We start from the raw sequence: 16611 nt of genomic DNA on the forward strand, positions 1-16611 counted from the left end.
AAACTTGGGGAGTTGTACTTGCTTAAAGCTGGGGTTTTTTCTTCTGGGAATTTGTTTTTCTTTTGGTTTATTTTATTTAAGCTTTCAGAAATGCCATTTCCTTCTTCAGTAGTCAACTGCTTGGCTAGAATTTTAGGTTAGCATTCTATGTGATTACATCTCTTTTGCCTGTGATGTCATTTGTACATCCATTGCCCTGTGCTCAAGGACATCCAGGCTTGACTTGTACACTGAGTTGGGTTTGCTTTTGTTATGGGATGGACCTTTTAGATATATAATTCGGCAGTGACTTTTCATGTGTTACTTTTTCAGCAAGGTTACTTGGTGAGCATTTTGATGCATTTCTCCACACGTCCTACGATATCTGTAACTGAATCTTTAATTCCCTTGTTATAACAGACAGAGTTTCTTGAATCCTCACCACAGTTCGACTACCCTTATATTATGCTTTTACAGCAATTCCCTAGGCCCAGGAAGGTGAAGGATGAAGTTTATAATGGTACTGAATACCAAACTGTTGCTTGATTTATTCAGGAAGGTTATTATATTCTGGGATCAAGTGACAGCTTAAAAGCTAGTATAATTCATCATCATCAGCTAATTTTCACTGGGTGTCCACTGGGTGCTGAACATCCTACAAGGCTCTTTGTCAGCATGCATGTGCCTGATAAGGTTGATGGAATTCTAGGAAGATGAGATCTTGTCCTCAAGGAACATTCTGCTGTCAGTGTGAGTCACTGAAGACTCAGGATTGTCAAGTTCTGTGTACAAATGCATGTAACTAAAAACACTTCATTGCTGCGGAAATTACTGTCAGCAAATCTAGGTCCCGTTCTCATTAACATCTACACTGTTGCCAGGGAAATAGAGAGATTTTGAATAGACAAGCATAGGTGTCTGCTCCAGTGACCTTAGCTCAGCAGCGTACATTTATGCTTGGGTCTATGGCAGATCCTTTTTGTCCTGTACACATAATTTCACGTTCTTAATGAGATCCAATTGCCCCTCTCCTCCCAAATACCTACGCACTTCATCTTTCCTCATGAGAAACGAGTCACGTAGATTGTACATCTAGATCTAGTGCCTCTTCTTCCCTAGACTGTTGGGCTATAGGTATCCCTCCTCTTCAATCATTTGGAAGACCAACCTAGATCAAATTTGGTACAACTTGTTTTCATCCCTTATGTAGATTAAGACAGTGAGGGTGATGCAGAGCAGCCCCTGTATGGATGGATGAAGAGCAGAGTGGGTCTGTGGAATGCTTGGTAGTGAGGATGGCATGAGTGGAGCCTATGCCCAGCATTTCCCTGTTGAGTTTCTAACCTGCCTGGGGCCTGGGTTCTGTGTGCAGTGAGTTTGTTTACTGGAGGACTCTGCTGAGATTTCCTTGTTTGGTGTCCACCACAGCCATTGCAGAGAGGATTGAATCCCCTGGAGGAGACCTAGCAGTTCTTCTCTAGTTGATAACAACAAATATTTAGATTCAGGGATTACCTTAGAGTGGAAAAGTCTCAAGAATTTTAGTGTAGCAGTCCAATTTCTCCCCCCTCCTTTCACCCCATCCACCTTTTCCTTATGGAGACCCTTATTCTTATGGTACCTTGCTACTTTTACTTTTGAAATCTGGCCTTCTCTGTTCTCTTTTAGTTAACACTTAACAGCTTCTTGCTATCAACTTGTAGTGGGAGTGGGGCTTGCTCCAGGTAGCACGTGCTTCTGTACCTTGGGCTTTCTCCCCTGAAGAACTTCCCTCTCTGCTGTCAGTCTATGATCTGACATTTGAGGTTTCCACTTCTGTTCTTCCCCCTCCTTAGTATCTCCTACTCCTTTGCATAGCATTTTTGATTACAACACTAAATCGAGACAGTAACAAATAATTCGCCTGCAACTTAGCTATCACACATGCTTATCTGAACTTCAGTGGCTCTAGATCCGTGGCTCTTCCTTGCAATCCTGCATCTTGCGATAACTCAAAGGTACCTGGAGGCTGAACGCCAGCCTTTTTTTGACTCACCCAAGGTTGCTTGACCTCCGGTTTCAGTGGTTTTTTGTTTCTTTTTTTGTTTTTTTTTTTTGAAATTTTTCTCTTTGTATGTAGGGGTACACTGTTCTAGATTTATACAGTGGCCAATTTATTTGCATATTGCTAAAATGGCTATGTTGCTTATAGGAGAATCAGCTCTTAATAAAAGTTGCCTGAGTTTTCTAGTTGATGTTCACAGTCCAATATCCTTTTTGTTTTCTAACTATAGACTGTCAAGAATTCGGGATGTCAGTATCCGTTATGTTCCTTACAACTGCCTCCATTCAGAAGTTTCTCACACAATGCCATAGCTCGCCAGCGTTAATAAGCACAAGCTTTCTTCTATCTCAAGAACTAATGGAAAGTTTTGCAACTTTCCTTTCATTAATATCTATTACTGACTGCTTAGTTTTGGCAAGGATACGCGATGTCTTTTCTCCCAGTCTTACCTCTACTTAGCCACCTTTGTCTGTCAAGAAAGTGACTCCTTGTGAAGAATTTGATTCTGGACCACAATCCTTTAGTTTAAAGCTCTTTGATTTGTGTTTTCACTCCTCATCTATAAGACACAAAGAGGGCTAATTGACGCAAAGAACTTGGGTCTAGGCCTTATATGACAGATCAGTCCTACATCTGTCCAAATCTCAGGGTTTCTATTAGCATGAGGCTCAAGAGTGCTCTAGGCTTCCTAAAAGGAGATCTTGTATGCTTTCTGGTCATTGGATGCTTTAATTAGTGTGGGAAGCCTCTAGGTGAATCTGAGGTTTTAGTTGCTTGAAATTTGGGGCTAGTGCTTTACAGTTACCCACTAATTACCATTGTTATCCAGCCTAGTTCCACTGTTAGCATGCATCACGTGCTGTGGATGCTGAATTCCGTTAAGTGATGTGGATCCAAAGTGCTCATTTGAAAAGATTATATTTAAGTCTATCCTATTCTCTTCCATAGACTGCTGGGTGCCTTTAAAATGATCATGGAGAAGTAAACCCATCAAATAATAACTTAAAGTACAGTTCTGAGGATCATTGTGGAATAACATCACCAAAGTGAAAACAACGCTTCCCTTGTGATCTGGTTGTTGAAGTATTAAGTAGCAACCTCACTGGAGTCACCACCTGGTTGTTGTTTTGTGATTTCTCAGCAAAGCCTCTGTTTGGTGAAACAGAATATAGATAACCTCTCGCACTTCTAATTGCCCATCAGTTGATTCTTTTTAAAATGTAGAAGTAATGCATTATATATCTTAAGAAAATAACAGGTATATTGATCCTAAATGAGCCCATTGCTCCTTTGAGCAAATCAGGAACGATTCCTTTGAAGAGGTGAATTCATTGCTCTTCATAAAGCTCTCTGCCACTTTATACAAACTTCGGTATCTAAAGGTAGCTTTTAGAAAGATCATACCTGAATGGTTATTGTTTTATTGAGTTATTGTTTTTATAATACAAGCATATTTTAGTAATTTCTGTAAATTATATATAATGCACATGCATTTTAGGCATCTCCACAATATGAGTATTAATAATCATAGGTGGTAGTCATTTTTTATCAGTTGGTTCCGTGATAGAAAGTGATAGAAGCGTCTCTTGAGTCAGGTAACAAAGAGACACCACTGCAAATTCCATAATGCTATGAGATTATCCAGGAAGGATACTATTTTAAACACATATATAAAGCTTATAGATGATGCTTTAGAGGAAAGTTTGGCAATATAAACTTTTCAAATCCATGAATAATATAGTCTTTACCCAGATAAATTAACTAGAAACTATGAAGGAAGCATCATAAGATAGAAGGCCAAACTTTTCATTCATTTAAATATAAAAATCAGGCAGTAGATGCGAATCTACTCTGTCTGGAGAAAGAAAGTAGTAGGATTTTCTTTTTCACTGACTTACAGTTTAAGGACTTTTTAGAAATATATATATATATATATATATATATATATATATATATATATATATATCTTAACTGAAAAAATGCTTTATGTTCCTTGATTTTTCTGAATTTATTTCTATTGTCTTTTCCCTAGAAAATGCAAGATTATGTTTTCATATTTAATTGAGAGAAGTTTTTCAATAGTTGATAGGAAAACAAAAAATTAGTAGCAGTGTCACGGAATATAAAGACAGGAGGCAAACGAGAAAAATTTAAAATGTGGGGAAACTCAGTAATGGAAATTAAGGGAAGGACCAAACACAGTAAGACTGGGAAGTCAGACTTCTCAGTGCAGCCATGAAGATCCCTCGCGCTGGAGTCTTTCAACATCCTTGAGTTAGGCTCCTCAGCTGTGGTGAAAGCTTGGTGGCTCCCAGCCACAGTAAGGGGAGGTCACACTCAAAGTCTCAGGGCATGGGAGGAGGGAGTAGAATGTGGGTGAATGGCTGAATCTGCCTCTAAGGGAAGCTTCAGCCCAGGAGTACGTACCTGCTTTGAACAACATGGAAATGGATTTGCCTGAAGTTATCAGTCTCTATCTCCGGACATTAAATATGTTTAATTTTGTGATAAACGTTCTTTATGAAATGCAGTAATCATACTCTGATTACCTCTCCAAACAATGTTGAACATTTGGTCTTTTTTATTTTCAATAATGCTACTTCCCATTGTCATCTGGTGATTTATTTCACAATTGATTTCTTTTAACGTGAAGCACGAGGTGCCACGATCAGGACCCATCTCCGTCTTGTCAGCTCACATCCAGAGAGTCACAGTCCCTGACGGGGATCACAAATTCATGAATGTTCCAAAGAGAACCATAAGAATGCCAAAGTATAATTTAATATGTTTATAGTATATGTTAGAAGCAGTGAAGATAGAAAATAGTCTGTGTGACCAAAAGAGTCCAGAAACCTTTTATAGTTACATGATAAAAGATTTTTAGAAACCCTTGGAAGGTAATATTGAGTCTCTAGCCCGGCAGGGTTTTAGGGAAGTTGTGCACCCAGCCTCTGCACATAGAGAAAGTCTTGATCCTGGCTGATAAAAAAGAGAGGTTTGTCACCTTTGGGTTTTACCTAAATCCACATTGTGTAGTACAAAAACAAACAAGCAAACAAACCAAAAACTAGTATAGATTAATCATGGGTCATATTGAAAAACGTTTCATCTCCCGTTAAAGGACAGCGATGCATAGAAAGTGTTAGGATTAGAGCTCTCTTAATCATGCTATTTAATATGCTATATTATACATATGTATAGTATTGCCCATATAACATCTCTACCATCACCGTGTGTGTGTGTGTGTGTGTGTCTGTGTGTCTGTCTGTCTGTTCTATATAACCATGTGGTGCTCCATACCCACTAAGAACCCTACAGCTATCTCTAAGGAAGTAACTTGGGATTTAGTGTGGGTTTTTTTATGTGTACATCAACCATTAAAATGAACTAAGTGCATGAAAACTCTTGTAATTTTATTAAATATAGCTTTGGTAGAGACTAGCAATAAAGATGCTTTGCTCATGCTAATAGATGATACACTGGAGTAAAACATAGCTTTCTATTGCTACTCCAGGAGCTGCAGTTTCAATATACTTACTGCGAGCTACACTATCACTGAGGTGTTTTCTTTTTTTTTAATTATCAAAAGAAGTTCATGCTATTGATTCATTTACCCCATGATTATTATTCCCATTGAGACCTGCCAGACCTAATTCTACTAGTTCCCTCCCTGATTGAAAACATTTGAACCTAGAAAGTACAGTATTTTTTAAGACTTTGTAACCATTCATCATGGATATTAAAATTACAATCATGCTGCATTGTATGAACCGTGGTTTTAAAAAAAAAAATCCGCACACGTACGGTGATCAGGTGAGCAATGCTATCCAGGCTTGAAGATGCTGAATGTTCTAATACTTGGTATTTGAATTTTTGACATGTATTGCATTCGTTTCTGAATATGGAGAATACATTTTTTGCTCATAGAGAGTAAATTTAAAATGGGGTCTTTTGTAGCAGCACCCGTCCTGTTTGGAGTGATATGGCAGACGCTGAATGTTCACATATCAAACAAAATGCCAGCCTTCTGTAGAAAAGAGGTGTCAAAAAGTTTCTTTGTACCTTGAACGCATGTGATTATGTAGTACAAAATGCAGAGTTTGTAAAAAAATTTCTTGAATATACAGGCAAAAAAATATGAATAATTCAAAACAACCCCTAAGTTCTACATTCTATTGTCCCTTTATAACACAGGCAGAAGATAGCGGTGTACTCCCAATAGGGCTGAACTTGCACACGTTACACCTCGGAAAATGCCAGATGGTCTATGGTCTACTTTTGAGAGCTGTCACATATGTAAAGATTTGAAGAAAGAAAGACAGCTGAATGAGAGCAGTGCATCATTAAAGCTAGAGCGAGGGTCCCCAGGCGTTGCCTGTGTTTTAAGAAGCATTGTGTCATCTCCATATTAGCATGCATTTTTTTGAGCTATGCATGATTTGTACACAATAAAAAGAAATCTATTATAGACCAAGCAGTTGTGGTAAAATCAGGCAGGCAGTTCCATTCTTATAAAGTCATGTTTCCTGTTTAGTCTTAATTGCATCTTGACCATAAGATTAAAATCATAGCCGTGAAAAATGACAAGTGAAGTAACATTTCCTATCTGTTGAGATGAGTGAGAGGCAGCTTATCCAGTTTTGATTTCGTGTACGGCAACACATATGGCAAAATCACTCAACTAGAAAAAAAAAAAAAACGTTTAGAAAAAATACGGAAGTGAAGAGTTAATACTTGACTATTTGACTGTAATTCAGAAATCACAGGAAAATAATTAGATGATGGTGAAACAAAAAATAAAAGTACTATCATTTAACTGCCCTCAGAAATAGATATGGATTGAAGATTGAAACGTAGATAAATTGTTAAAGATGCATTAAACTATCACTTTAACAGTAACCCATAATTTGCAGAGTCAGTTCTGTTAGGAGGAAAAGAGGTCAACTCTCTCATTGTTTAGGATTTGGAGGCAGGACAGTCATCTTCTACCACTGTCTCTTCATTTAATGAGATGGTTTAACTGTTGCATAGTAATTCTTAGGTTCTCTTGGCCTGGAGTGTGAGAAGACGTTTTTGATTGATTGATGAGGAGTTGCCTGGAATTGGTCAATGACATTTCAACTTAACCAAGCTCTCAGATCGCTTGACTTGTTAGTTTTAGAGAAGAAGTAGCTCAGACGTTGCATTTATTTGGAGAGATTACCAGAAAGTGCTCTCTGTAAAAGATACTGAAATGGTTTTAACTGTCTGTTTTGGCGTCTTCTGAAATGCATCTGCGTAACTAGCAGTGGGTTCAGTCACCGCCCTTAGGATGTCATTCTCATTGCTCTGAGAAGCAGGCGCATATGATTCTCTAAATCTTATGATTGCATGTTCCTAAGACACGGATCTCCCATTTTAAGAGGCTGGGTTGTAGATACTGGTGCACGCCACTGTTCAGAAATGCTGGTCAACAGAGATTATCACTATTCACCCAATGGTTCAATGACACATTGTCCAAAGCATTAAATTCATTAGCTCTTCTTAGTATTGTACGAATAGCGTATTCTGTCTTTCTACTTTAAACTAAAAAGGGTTTCTTTCTTTCCTTTCCTCCTTTTCTTTTTTTTTCTTGTTAGTGGGAAAGAATTATCAAACAAAATTAAGATTCATGTGCCCACTATTTGGACTCTGTCATGCTTTTCAGTAATATTTTGTTTTGTTTTTGACATCTGTCTCTGCCCATTCTTCCTGCTTTAGCGCTGGACTTCTGTAAGTATTTATTAGTATTAGATTTTGTTCTTCTACCCTAGTATGCCAAGCTATTTTTTTTATTCATTTGTTAATTGGTTACCACGGAAGTACTGAATACTGTTTATTTTGTACAGTTCATCCTAAATACATTTTCTCAATTCTTAAGCATTAGTAACTTAGATTATTCAGCTCAACAAGTTTGTGTTTTTTCTCTAGAACTCTGACATATTTTTCTTAAGTTTTCTCACTTATTTCTTTTCTCGGGGCTTCTGATGTGATGTTGTCTAGGAGGGATGAATAAAGGTGGGCTCCTTTGCTTGGTCCAGACTCAAATGGTTGTTGTGCGGTTTCCACACTCGCTTTTAACAGCTGCACTGCATTGAATCAAAGTAGTTTCTCCTTAAAATGAAATTGAAAGAATGAACACAGAGAATATTTTCTCCCAGATGTAGAATTATTTTGAGGAAAACTGTATGTTTGATTAGTGTCCAGCTTTGAATGTCTGAATTTATTAATCCTTCCATTACAAAACTGCTTATATTATATAACTGGTGTGCTTAGTAATAGGGTTCTGCTATCTTATGTATAGTATTTGGGAGAAAATAAACCAACCAAACAAAAAGCCACCACCACCACCACCTCCACCACCACCACCTCCTCCTCCACCACCTCCACCACCTCCACCACCACCTCCACCACCACCACCTCCTCCTCCACCACCACCACCATCACCACCACCTCCTCCTCCACCACCTCCACCACCACCACCTCCTCCTCCACCACCACCACCACCACCACCACCACGTCCACCACCACCTCCTCCTCCACCACCTCCACCACCTCCACCACCACCTCCACCACCACCACCTCCTCCTCCACCACCTCCACCACCACCACCACCACGTCCACCACCACCTCCACCGCCACCACCACCACCACCGCCACCACCACCACCACCACCAACAACAACAAAACAAGAGCAGCTTTAACTGCACCAGTGTCAATTTACTTTTTTTTACATATTTTAACTTATCATTTTAAATTATCAAAAAGTTCAATGTATTTCTCCAATTTTCTATCTTTGTATGAAGTAATTTTTGTTGAAATGATTTAGATTTTTTTCTAAATCTTTTGAGCCATCTACTTTCTTCCTTCCTTCCTCCCTCCCTCCCTTCCCTCCTTCCTTCCTTCCTCCCTCCCTTCCTTCCTTCCTCCCTTCCTTCCTCCCTTCCTTTTTTTCCTTCTGGAACATTCCTCATCTACGTCTGTCTTTTGTTCCTTTTCTTCTTCCTCCCCTTTGTTCATAAGACCCCCTTTTCTTTAGTTTTATGATCATGAGTTAGGCCTCAAGCCTGTATCTTTGTATTTACATTTTCAAATCTAAATTTTCATTATTATAAAACGATAGCCTCTCTGCTTAAGTAGATGAAATTTTCTTGTTTGTTTGTTTCTTTTTTTAACTCAGCCCAACCTGAGCGTCTGCCTCAACTGCAGACATCAGCACAGGAGCCCAGCAAGGAGGAAACCAGCAAGATACAGAATGGTGGCCACACAACTATGAACAATGGGAATGGAATTCCTCACAGAGCCAAACATATGTCTATGGATAATCACAAAATGTCATCTCCTGTCTCTCAGAAAATGCATAGAAAAATTCAGTCCAGCTTGTCTGTAAACAATGACGTCAATAAGAAGAGTAAAGTAAATGCTGTCTTTTCCCAAAAATCAGCTTCCTCACCTGAAGGTAAGTGTGACATAGATGTGCACCTTTTTTAAAAAAGAAAACATCATGTAAAAATATTCAGTAGTAGTAAATTGATTCAGAAAACACCAGGAACATTTTTGCCTTTCTGTCAGACAAAACATAAATTTTGGTAAAATCCACTTAACTTTCTCCAATAAAAGTCCAGGATAAAAAAGGGAGATTTGGAAGCCAGCACTCCGCTTTTAGATTGACAGCCTAGAGTGACTACTCATTACTTTAAATATAACAGGTGCATGTTTTTTAAATGCCACAGTTAAAAATATAAATATTCCATTTGGGGGCGTATCAGAGTGTCTCAATTCTTTTCCTCCTTGGTGCAACATGTTACTCTGTGCGGTAGAGATAAGATTACCTGCTTGCATTTTTTTGTCTTGTAAATTCATTCATAGTATGCAAACGAAATAGGAAAAAGATCATGTAATTTTCCTGGTCTTGCTGGAGAATGGGCCAGGTGATGGCTATCTACCTTGTGAGCCATCTTCCAGCTCGCCTGCTGACAGCACATAGCACACACGCACTCCAGCCCTGCCCCACCCTTTTGCTCTGCCCTCAGCGACTCTTGCCAATGCTCTGTGACCTCAAGAGAGCTAGTTATTATTTCTTCTTCCATGGGACCTCGTCTGCCCTTAACCAACTCAAAGTCAAGTTAAAGAATATGGACCTAGGGCAGTTTTCTTTATTATAAAACAAACCCAATATGATGAAACCTGCGGACTCTATACATTTTGTTGTGTCATATTAAAGGGAAGAAACAACTCAGTCTGTGTAATTATGGTTGTAAATTACTTCCAGCCTGTGCATAGACTTCTGTTCTTCCTCCTACATCCATTTGCAATTCCTTATCCAAAATCCCAAATCTGCCATATATATTTGGTTCTAGTAAAAATATGTATCATGCATATATGTATATATACACATATACATTTCACTATCTGTGCATATTTCCTTTACCTTTCCATTTTAATTTCCCTGAAAGCTTGCAGAAGACACTCTGGAAAGCCTCTGGAAAGTTAGTTACACATACTCACAGTGATACATTGAGTGGTAAATAGGGAATTTTATCCAGAGTTACCAATCATGAGTAGGAGAAAGGATATTACATTTTGGCTACCGATGTCTTAAAACTCAACTGAGGCAAAGTGTTAGGTTGATCAAATGATATGATAATAAATGGTCTGCATAGTTCCAGGTCAGTGACACTACTTTCCAAACTAATTAGATTGAAGAGGACATGATTGACATTTGAAAATGAGTTTGACATGTAAGCTGCATGGTCATCTCTGAAGTATAGGTAGGCTGTTAACTAAACCGGCTCTCCAAGGAGTTGAGAAGGCAATGCAATTTTCTTTGGAGGATCTTTACTTCGAGGTGATTGGGTGAAGTAATTGAATGCAATTGAAATCTACTTGTTTTATATATATGAATTTACTTGTTATATATTCTTAAGCCCTTGTTTTCCTGTTGGTGTTTACTTGCTTTAATATTTAAAAAGTGTTAACACTGGCCTATCAGTCAAACCAGAAATAGCCTGCTGGACACTTTCAGGAGTGTTTGCTTTTTCGTTGTGTTTGAATTTACCTGCAAGAATGTAAATGCAGGAGTGCAGCTTTAGAAGAAGCAGGAGGAGAAAAGGCAATGCGTATGAATGAGAGACATACAGGCTCTCTCCCATGGTTTTCTTCTCATTTCATTACTTTGTCATCTTTTTCTTCCTCTCTGCCCTCCAGTTAGTCTTGACCACAAATATTTGGATATGGGGAGTTTATAGGCTATAAACAACAATCCTCACAAAATAGCATTTAAGGTCAAGTTGGGAGCATGAGGATAAACACCAAGGAAAGTATCAAACGCCTTGCAGACACCTGTTCATGTCTTCACTCTTCGTTATATATTTTGTGATCTGTTTTTGAATCTATATTATCATTTCATTGTCCCATCTCCTATGTTCTCATCATTACAGATTTTTCATGAATTTAACTCTCATTCACGGTTGTGCCCTTAAATTTTGCGTCACCATTTGTCATACACCTCCTCTTGACCTCAGGGATAGTGAATAAGGACTATAGGTCAAGCTGTGAAAACAGAACCTCTAGCTTTGAAGGTCAGTTTGACCTTGAGCCAGTTGACTGTAGTGTCTCCTCTGAACCCCTCTCTACCAGATTCCTCGTTTATATTTTGATAATTGTATGCAGTTCACACAACAATAGTGTGGCTGGGAGGAATGGGAGCTCCCATGTATGAAGCAGGTAGACTGTTTCTGGTACATTGGAGGTACGCTCTACTTAATGAGATGACACGGATAAAATAGTCTGATGGAGTGTCTCCTGTTGGCAGACAGCTCTGGCTCAGCTTTCCACACACTCAGCCACACACCCCAGGCCTTATCTTAGTACAATGTCCCATCCCACACTGGGTCAGTGAAAGCCCCTCATCTTCGTAATGAATCACTGTGTATTGGCTATATATTAATTCTATCATTTGAGCCAGAAAGATGGCTCCCAAGCTGTCAATATTATTTATCCTCGATGTAAACATCACAACCAAAAAAGAGCATAGTGTCAAGGTGGGTATGGAGAGCTGTTTTTGAAGTGTTCAGATAATATTATCTTGTACTTTATTGTTAGTTTGCTGCATGTAGAACAAGCATCCATGATGAAGGTTTAAGTAATTATGAAACAGAAGATCGCACAACTATAATATACAAAGAACATCATAATTCTGACGTCAGTAGTATCCACAAAACCAGTTTTGGACAATCCAAGGCTATATCATAGTAAGGCCCTGTCTACCAAAATCAAAAAAGAAAATATCTCTCAAACAAAGAAACAGAGGCAGCTTTTTAAAAAAAAAGTTTATTGATTAAAACTTTCTATTGCAATGGCTTTAAAAAACAAATTCCACGCATGTTTATTCAAACAAGTAACCAAACCAATTAAAAACCCACTGTTCTAGCATGTACGATGGGCCTTCTGCATCCAGGGACAATTCCAGGAGAGCCAAACCATTCCTGCTGCAGCCCTGTCCTTCTGGGAAAGCCTGAAGTTTTTCCACATTTTACCAAGTGGACTGTCCTGTGTCTGAAGTGACTTGGCTATAAAAAGGCACTCAAAGACTTAAAGACAAATCCGCCTTTTAAAATGATGTAATCAAGACACTGGAGAGGTGGCCCAGCAGTTAAGAGCATTGGCTGTTGTTCCATGTGACCCGGTTTCCGTTCACAGCCCACAATTGTGTGGGCTCACCATTGTCTCTAATTCCAGTTCCTGAGAATTCAATGCCTAGTTCTGGCTGCTGAGGATACCAGGCATAATTCAAGATCAGTTTGCTTTGCACAGTGAGATATGACCTCAAAGGATCAAGCTAACTAACCAAGCAAATGACTAAACAGTCTGAACTAAAGGCAATTTACCCAGCATTCCAACGTCACTTGAGTGTGAATGGCCATCCACCTGTGGTGGATACATGGAGTTTCATTTCAGTGAGCATGTGTCTACTTAAATCCTTTCCTCTTGAGATTTTAGGAACAGCTATCACACCTGTACTCTGCAGTGGTTTTTCTCCCCTGAGAGATTGAATTCTCAAAACCAGTGAGTGGTTCTGACTCTGTTGTGTTTACCATGGTACCTGTAATCTTAAAGTTTCCCAAGTATTCATGAGTGGCGTGTTGATTTATTTCAAACTGTGGTGTCTCCTTCCTTGAAACTAATGTAGCTCATATATTCTTCTAAAATGTTCCTTTTTATGGCAGAGAGGAAAAAATACTTATGTGGGAAGACAGCACATTTTACTTAAAGGTTATTAAATTAGTAGATTTCTTCCTGTTTTGTATAATTAAATATTTTCATACATTCTTAAATTTTCTGATTGCATCACCCAGGTGGAGAGTTTTAAGACTAAATGTGTAAGATTCTTGACCTTTGAAATAATTATAGTGTAATTTAGTATCATCTAATATTCAAATTGCCAAGGGTTTTCATTAGTCTTGGAGACACTTTTCCTTTCATAGAGATGGTAAATGCTAATATGTTTTAGGTGTGCCAGTTATAGCTATAGTTTTTGTAAAAAAAAATAGGTTTCAACAAAAATATTGTTAAAAAATTTCATTCTCTTTAGGGATGTTTGGCAATTTATTTGCACTCCACACTTGATACTCAAGAGTCAGTATTTGTAGGAGGAACACATTGGATTTCAGCATCTCACTGAAATCAGTGCTCGGAAAGACAATGGAAAGGACTGGTTCTACAGCGATAGCTGGAGAAATCTCTGATAATCATACGGAGCTGTGGTAGTCTGATGTGTAGAATATTTATGGAACCCGTCTGTCTGGGTTTGCTTATTAGCTCTACCCTTTGCTTATTAGCTAAACCCTTGTATTAGCTCTACTCATCTGAGGGTGAGTTAGTAGCCTGTTTCTGTTGTAGCATCTTATCAGGAAAATGGGAATGGTATACGTACTGATGCCATAGGATTATTATAAGTATTCCGTGAGGTTGAGCAACTTTGTGGTCATAATTGCTGATGTGTATGGGGTTGGTGGCAGAGAGATCCGCTTGCTGGAAAGGGTGCTAGGTGGAGACTTAAAAGGTAAGGTAGAGTTAAGTTGGATGGTTGAAGGTAAGATCGCTATACTGTTTAGAACTCAAACCCAGGGAATGTCTTTGTCCACAAGGACTCAGTTTCCCCACATCTGCTAATGTAAGAGGCTATCCCCCACCTACTGGCCCTTCTGATCTAAACATTTCCTCATTAAGACTCTCTTGTCAGGTGATTTTATACTGTGTCAAGCTAACCGTTTAAAGTAGCCGTCAGATAGGAGGAGGCATTAGGAGGGTACAAGAAGCTTTATGAATTAGTATTTTCAGATTACTCAAGTGACTTGATCTGATGGATAAGCTGACATAGGGGAGATGATACTGAACAAATAGGAAGCGGTCATTCCACCGGCAGCCGAGATGTCTGTTCTGAAGATGGATCCCCATTCTCTATGACTTGCTGAAGGACATCATTGTGTCAGCTACATTAAATCGTGTTGTGTTTTCATTCCGTTGTTTGGAACCCCCTCTGGTTGCTCTTGTATATGTCTAGGGAGCTTCTTACTTGGTGCCTGCACTGCAGTGTATGCAGTGTCTTTGTTCTGACTCTCTTACAGCCCTTCTGCTCTTTTGTGGTGAACTGTTACTGTAAGTCAGATAGTAAGAGGTTGGAGACACGGTGGATTTCAGAAGCTAAGAGGTTGCAGTTCAGTTCTCTGGACCTGTTGATGGATTAAAGTCCAATCTTGATGGTCTTGTCTTCTGTCACCCTTTTTTTTTTACAAGGTTCTGTGAGATTCTTACTCTGTGATCTTGTCTTTGATCCTTTTTAGGCTCTTGTTCTTTCTTTTTTTCAGGGCATTTTCTTGGGCATCCGTACTGTTTATTTTTGTTGTTGTTTTGTTTTGTTTTATAATATAGTAGAGGTTTGAGCATCCTCTTGCCAACAGCAAGTTCTCTAGGAAGTTGCTGCCAGTCTTACCAGTTTTCATCATCATCATCATCATCATCATCATCATCATCATCACCATCACCATCATCATCATCATCATCATCATCACCATCATCATCATCATAGTATAGTTTAAATGACTTATACATTGCAGAACTTTAAAACCTGGTATAAAGTGTCAACATTAAGGTTAAGTTACTCATTCTAAATTTTATAACTTTAAAATTTTTGTTTTTCCCCAAGAAAAGATTTTGCCTGTAATTGTAGAACTAGCAGACCAGCCTCGTAGTGAGGATGGATAATAATGAGGCTATATGGTATCACTACAGTGTTCTAGCTGGAGTTTCCAGGGACAGACTTTTGATGACTTGGGGAAAATATGTCATGGCATTCCACAAAGTACTTAATTTGCAATGGTAAAATTGTGTTACTTGTGCTCTGTTTTCTCAGGCACACCGCTTCCCAGTGCATGTCAGAATAACACTCAGCATGAGTGGTTTAGAATTGTGCTTTCCAATGCAATATTTGCCAGTACGCTGGAGAATAGGAGCTCACTAAGGGGGACAGCAAGTAGTGTGTGTGAGTGTGTGTGTGTGTGTGTGTGTGTGTGGGTGGGTGTGGGTGGGTGGTAAGTCATTATTTTTATTTACTTGAAATAAGTAAATGTTTAAAAACTATAATTATAATTTATAAATAGAAACTTTGCAGAATAATATAATTTATCAGAAACTTTACAACAAGTATTTGGCCCAAAATAAGTATCTAAATAACTTTAGAGTTTAGACAAAATAGAAAAGATTTAACAAAGTTCTAAAACATGAAAGCACGCACACACACACACGCACACACGCACACACACACACACACACACCAACATAGAGTTATTGAAAACATGCCTCAATTCTCAGAGTCTACCCATCGACAACTTTGTTAAAATAATCAAATCTTTGTAGGTTATGAGGAGGGGTGTTAAAAGCTATCATCTGTGTGTGAACTCCACCACTGGAATTTCTGGCTTTTTGTTTTGTAGTCAATTTGTCTCAGGCAACTGATCTAACCATTTAAATTAGCACAGCATCCACTCAGGAGATGGGTGGGGAGGAAATCAAACAATAGAGATACAGATAGATTGGCCAGGAAGCTTGAGGGTGTGGGGTGCTTGGGAGAAGAGGCTATTCAGAGCCAACTGAAATGGAATGAATAGAGTAGACCTATGACCCTGTTTGCACGCATGCTTTTTACCGTAATTTTAGTACAGTTGTTTAAAACCATAGGGGTGTGTGTGTGTGTGTGTGTGTGTGTGTGTGTGTGTGTGTGTGTGTTGTCTGTTTACTTTTTGCTTTCTTTTATTCTGAGACCAATTTGTACACCATAGGAGAAGAGGGCAAGAATATAGGAAGGTCTGTACTCAAACAGACCATATGTGGACAGTAGAAGCCCTGATGTTTTGTCTCATAGGTTTCAAATAGATGGACAGGTCTTGTTCTTCATCTGGGGCTACCTCTAAGTAGAACAGGAACAGAAGTCACATGCTCATTCTAAGAAAGACTGCCATTACTTTCCTAGTTATAGTGATTGGGAAAATGATGAGAAATTACAAAATCAA

The 16611-nt window shown here is 38.7% G+C and overlaps 1 protein-coding gene across 5 annotated transcripts in view; it reads left to right on the forward strand.

The window, feature by feature from the left end:
• The window catches only part of Mdfic (MyoD family inhibitor domain containing), a 79857-nt gene that overhangs the window by 40716 nt on the left and 22530 nt on the right, over positions 1–16611 (forward strand). For 3 of the 5 annotated variants that reach the window (XM_039107769.2, XM_006236102.5, NM_001105668.1), the window contains exon 4: positions 9222–9500. The exons of 1 other annotated variant lie outside the window; for it this stretch is intronic. In XM_039107769.2, coding sequence (XP_038963697.1) covers positions 9222–9500 — 279 coding nt within the window. Of the gene's footprint in view, positions 1–9221; positions 9501–12473; positions 15608–16611 lie in introns of those variants that run through there. One more of the 5 variants, XM_006236103.5, reaches the window with a different exon arrangement.

This window comes from Rattus norvegicus, chromosome 4 (genome assembly GCF_036323735.1).
Source record: "Rattus norvegicus strain BN/NHsdMcwi chromosome 4, GRCr8, whole genome shotgun sequence".
Lineage (NCBI taxonomy): Eukaryota > Metazoa > Chordata > Mammalia > Rodentia > Muridae > Rattus > Rattus norvegicus.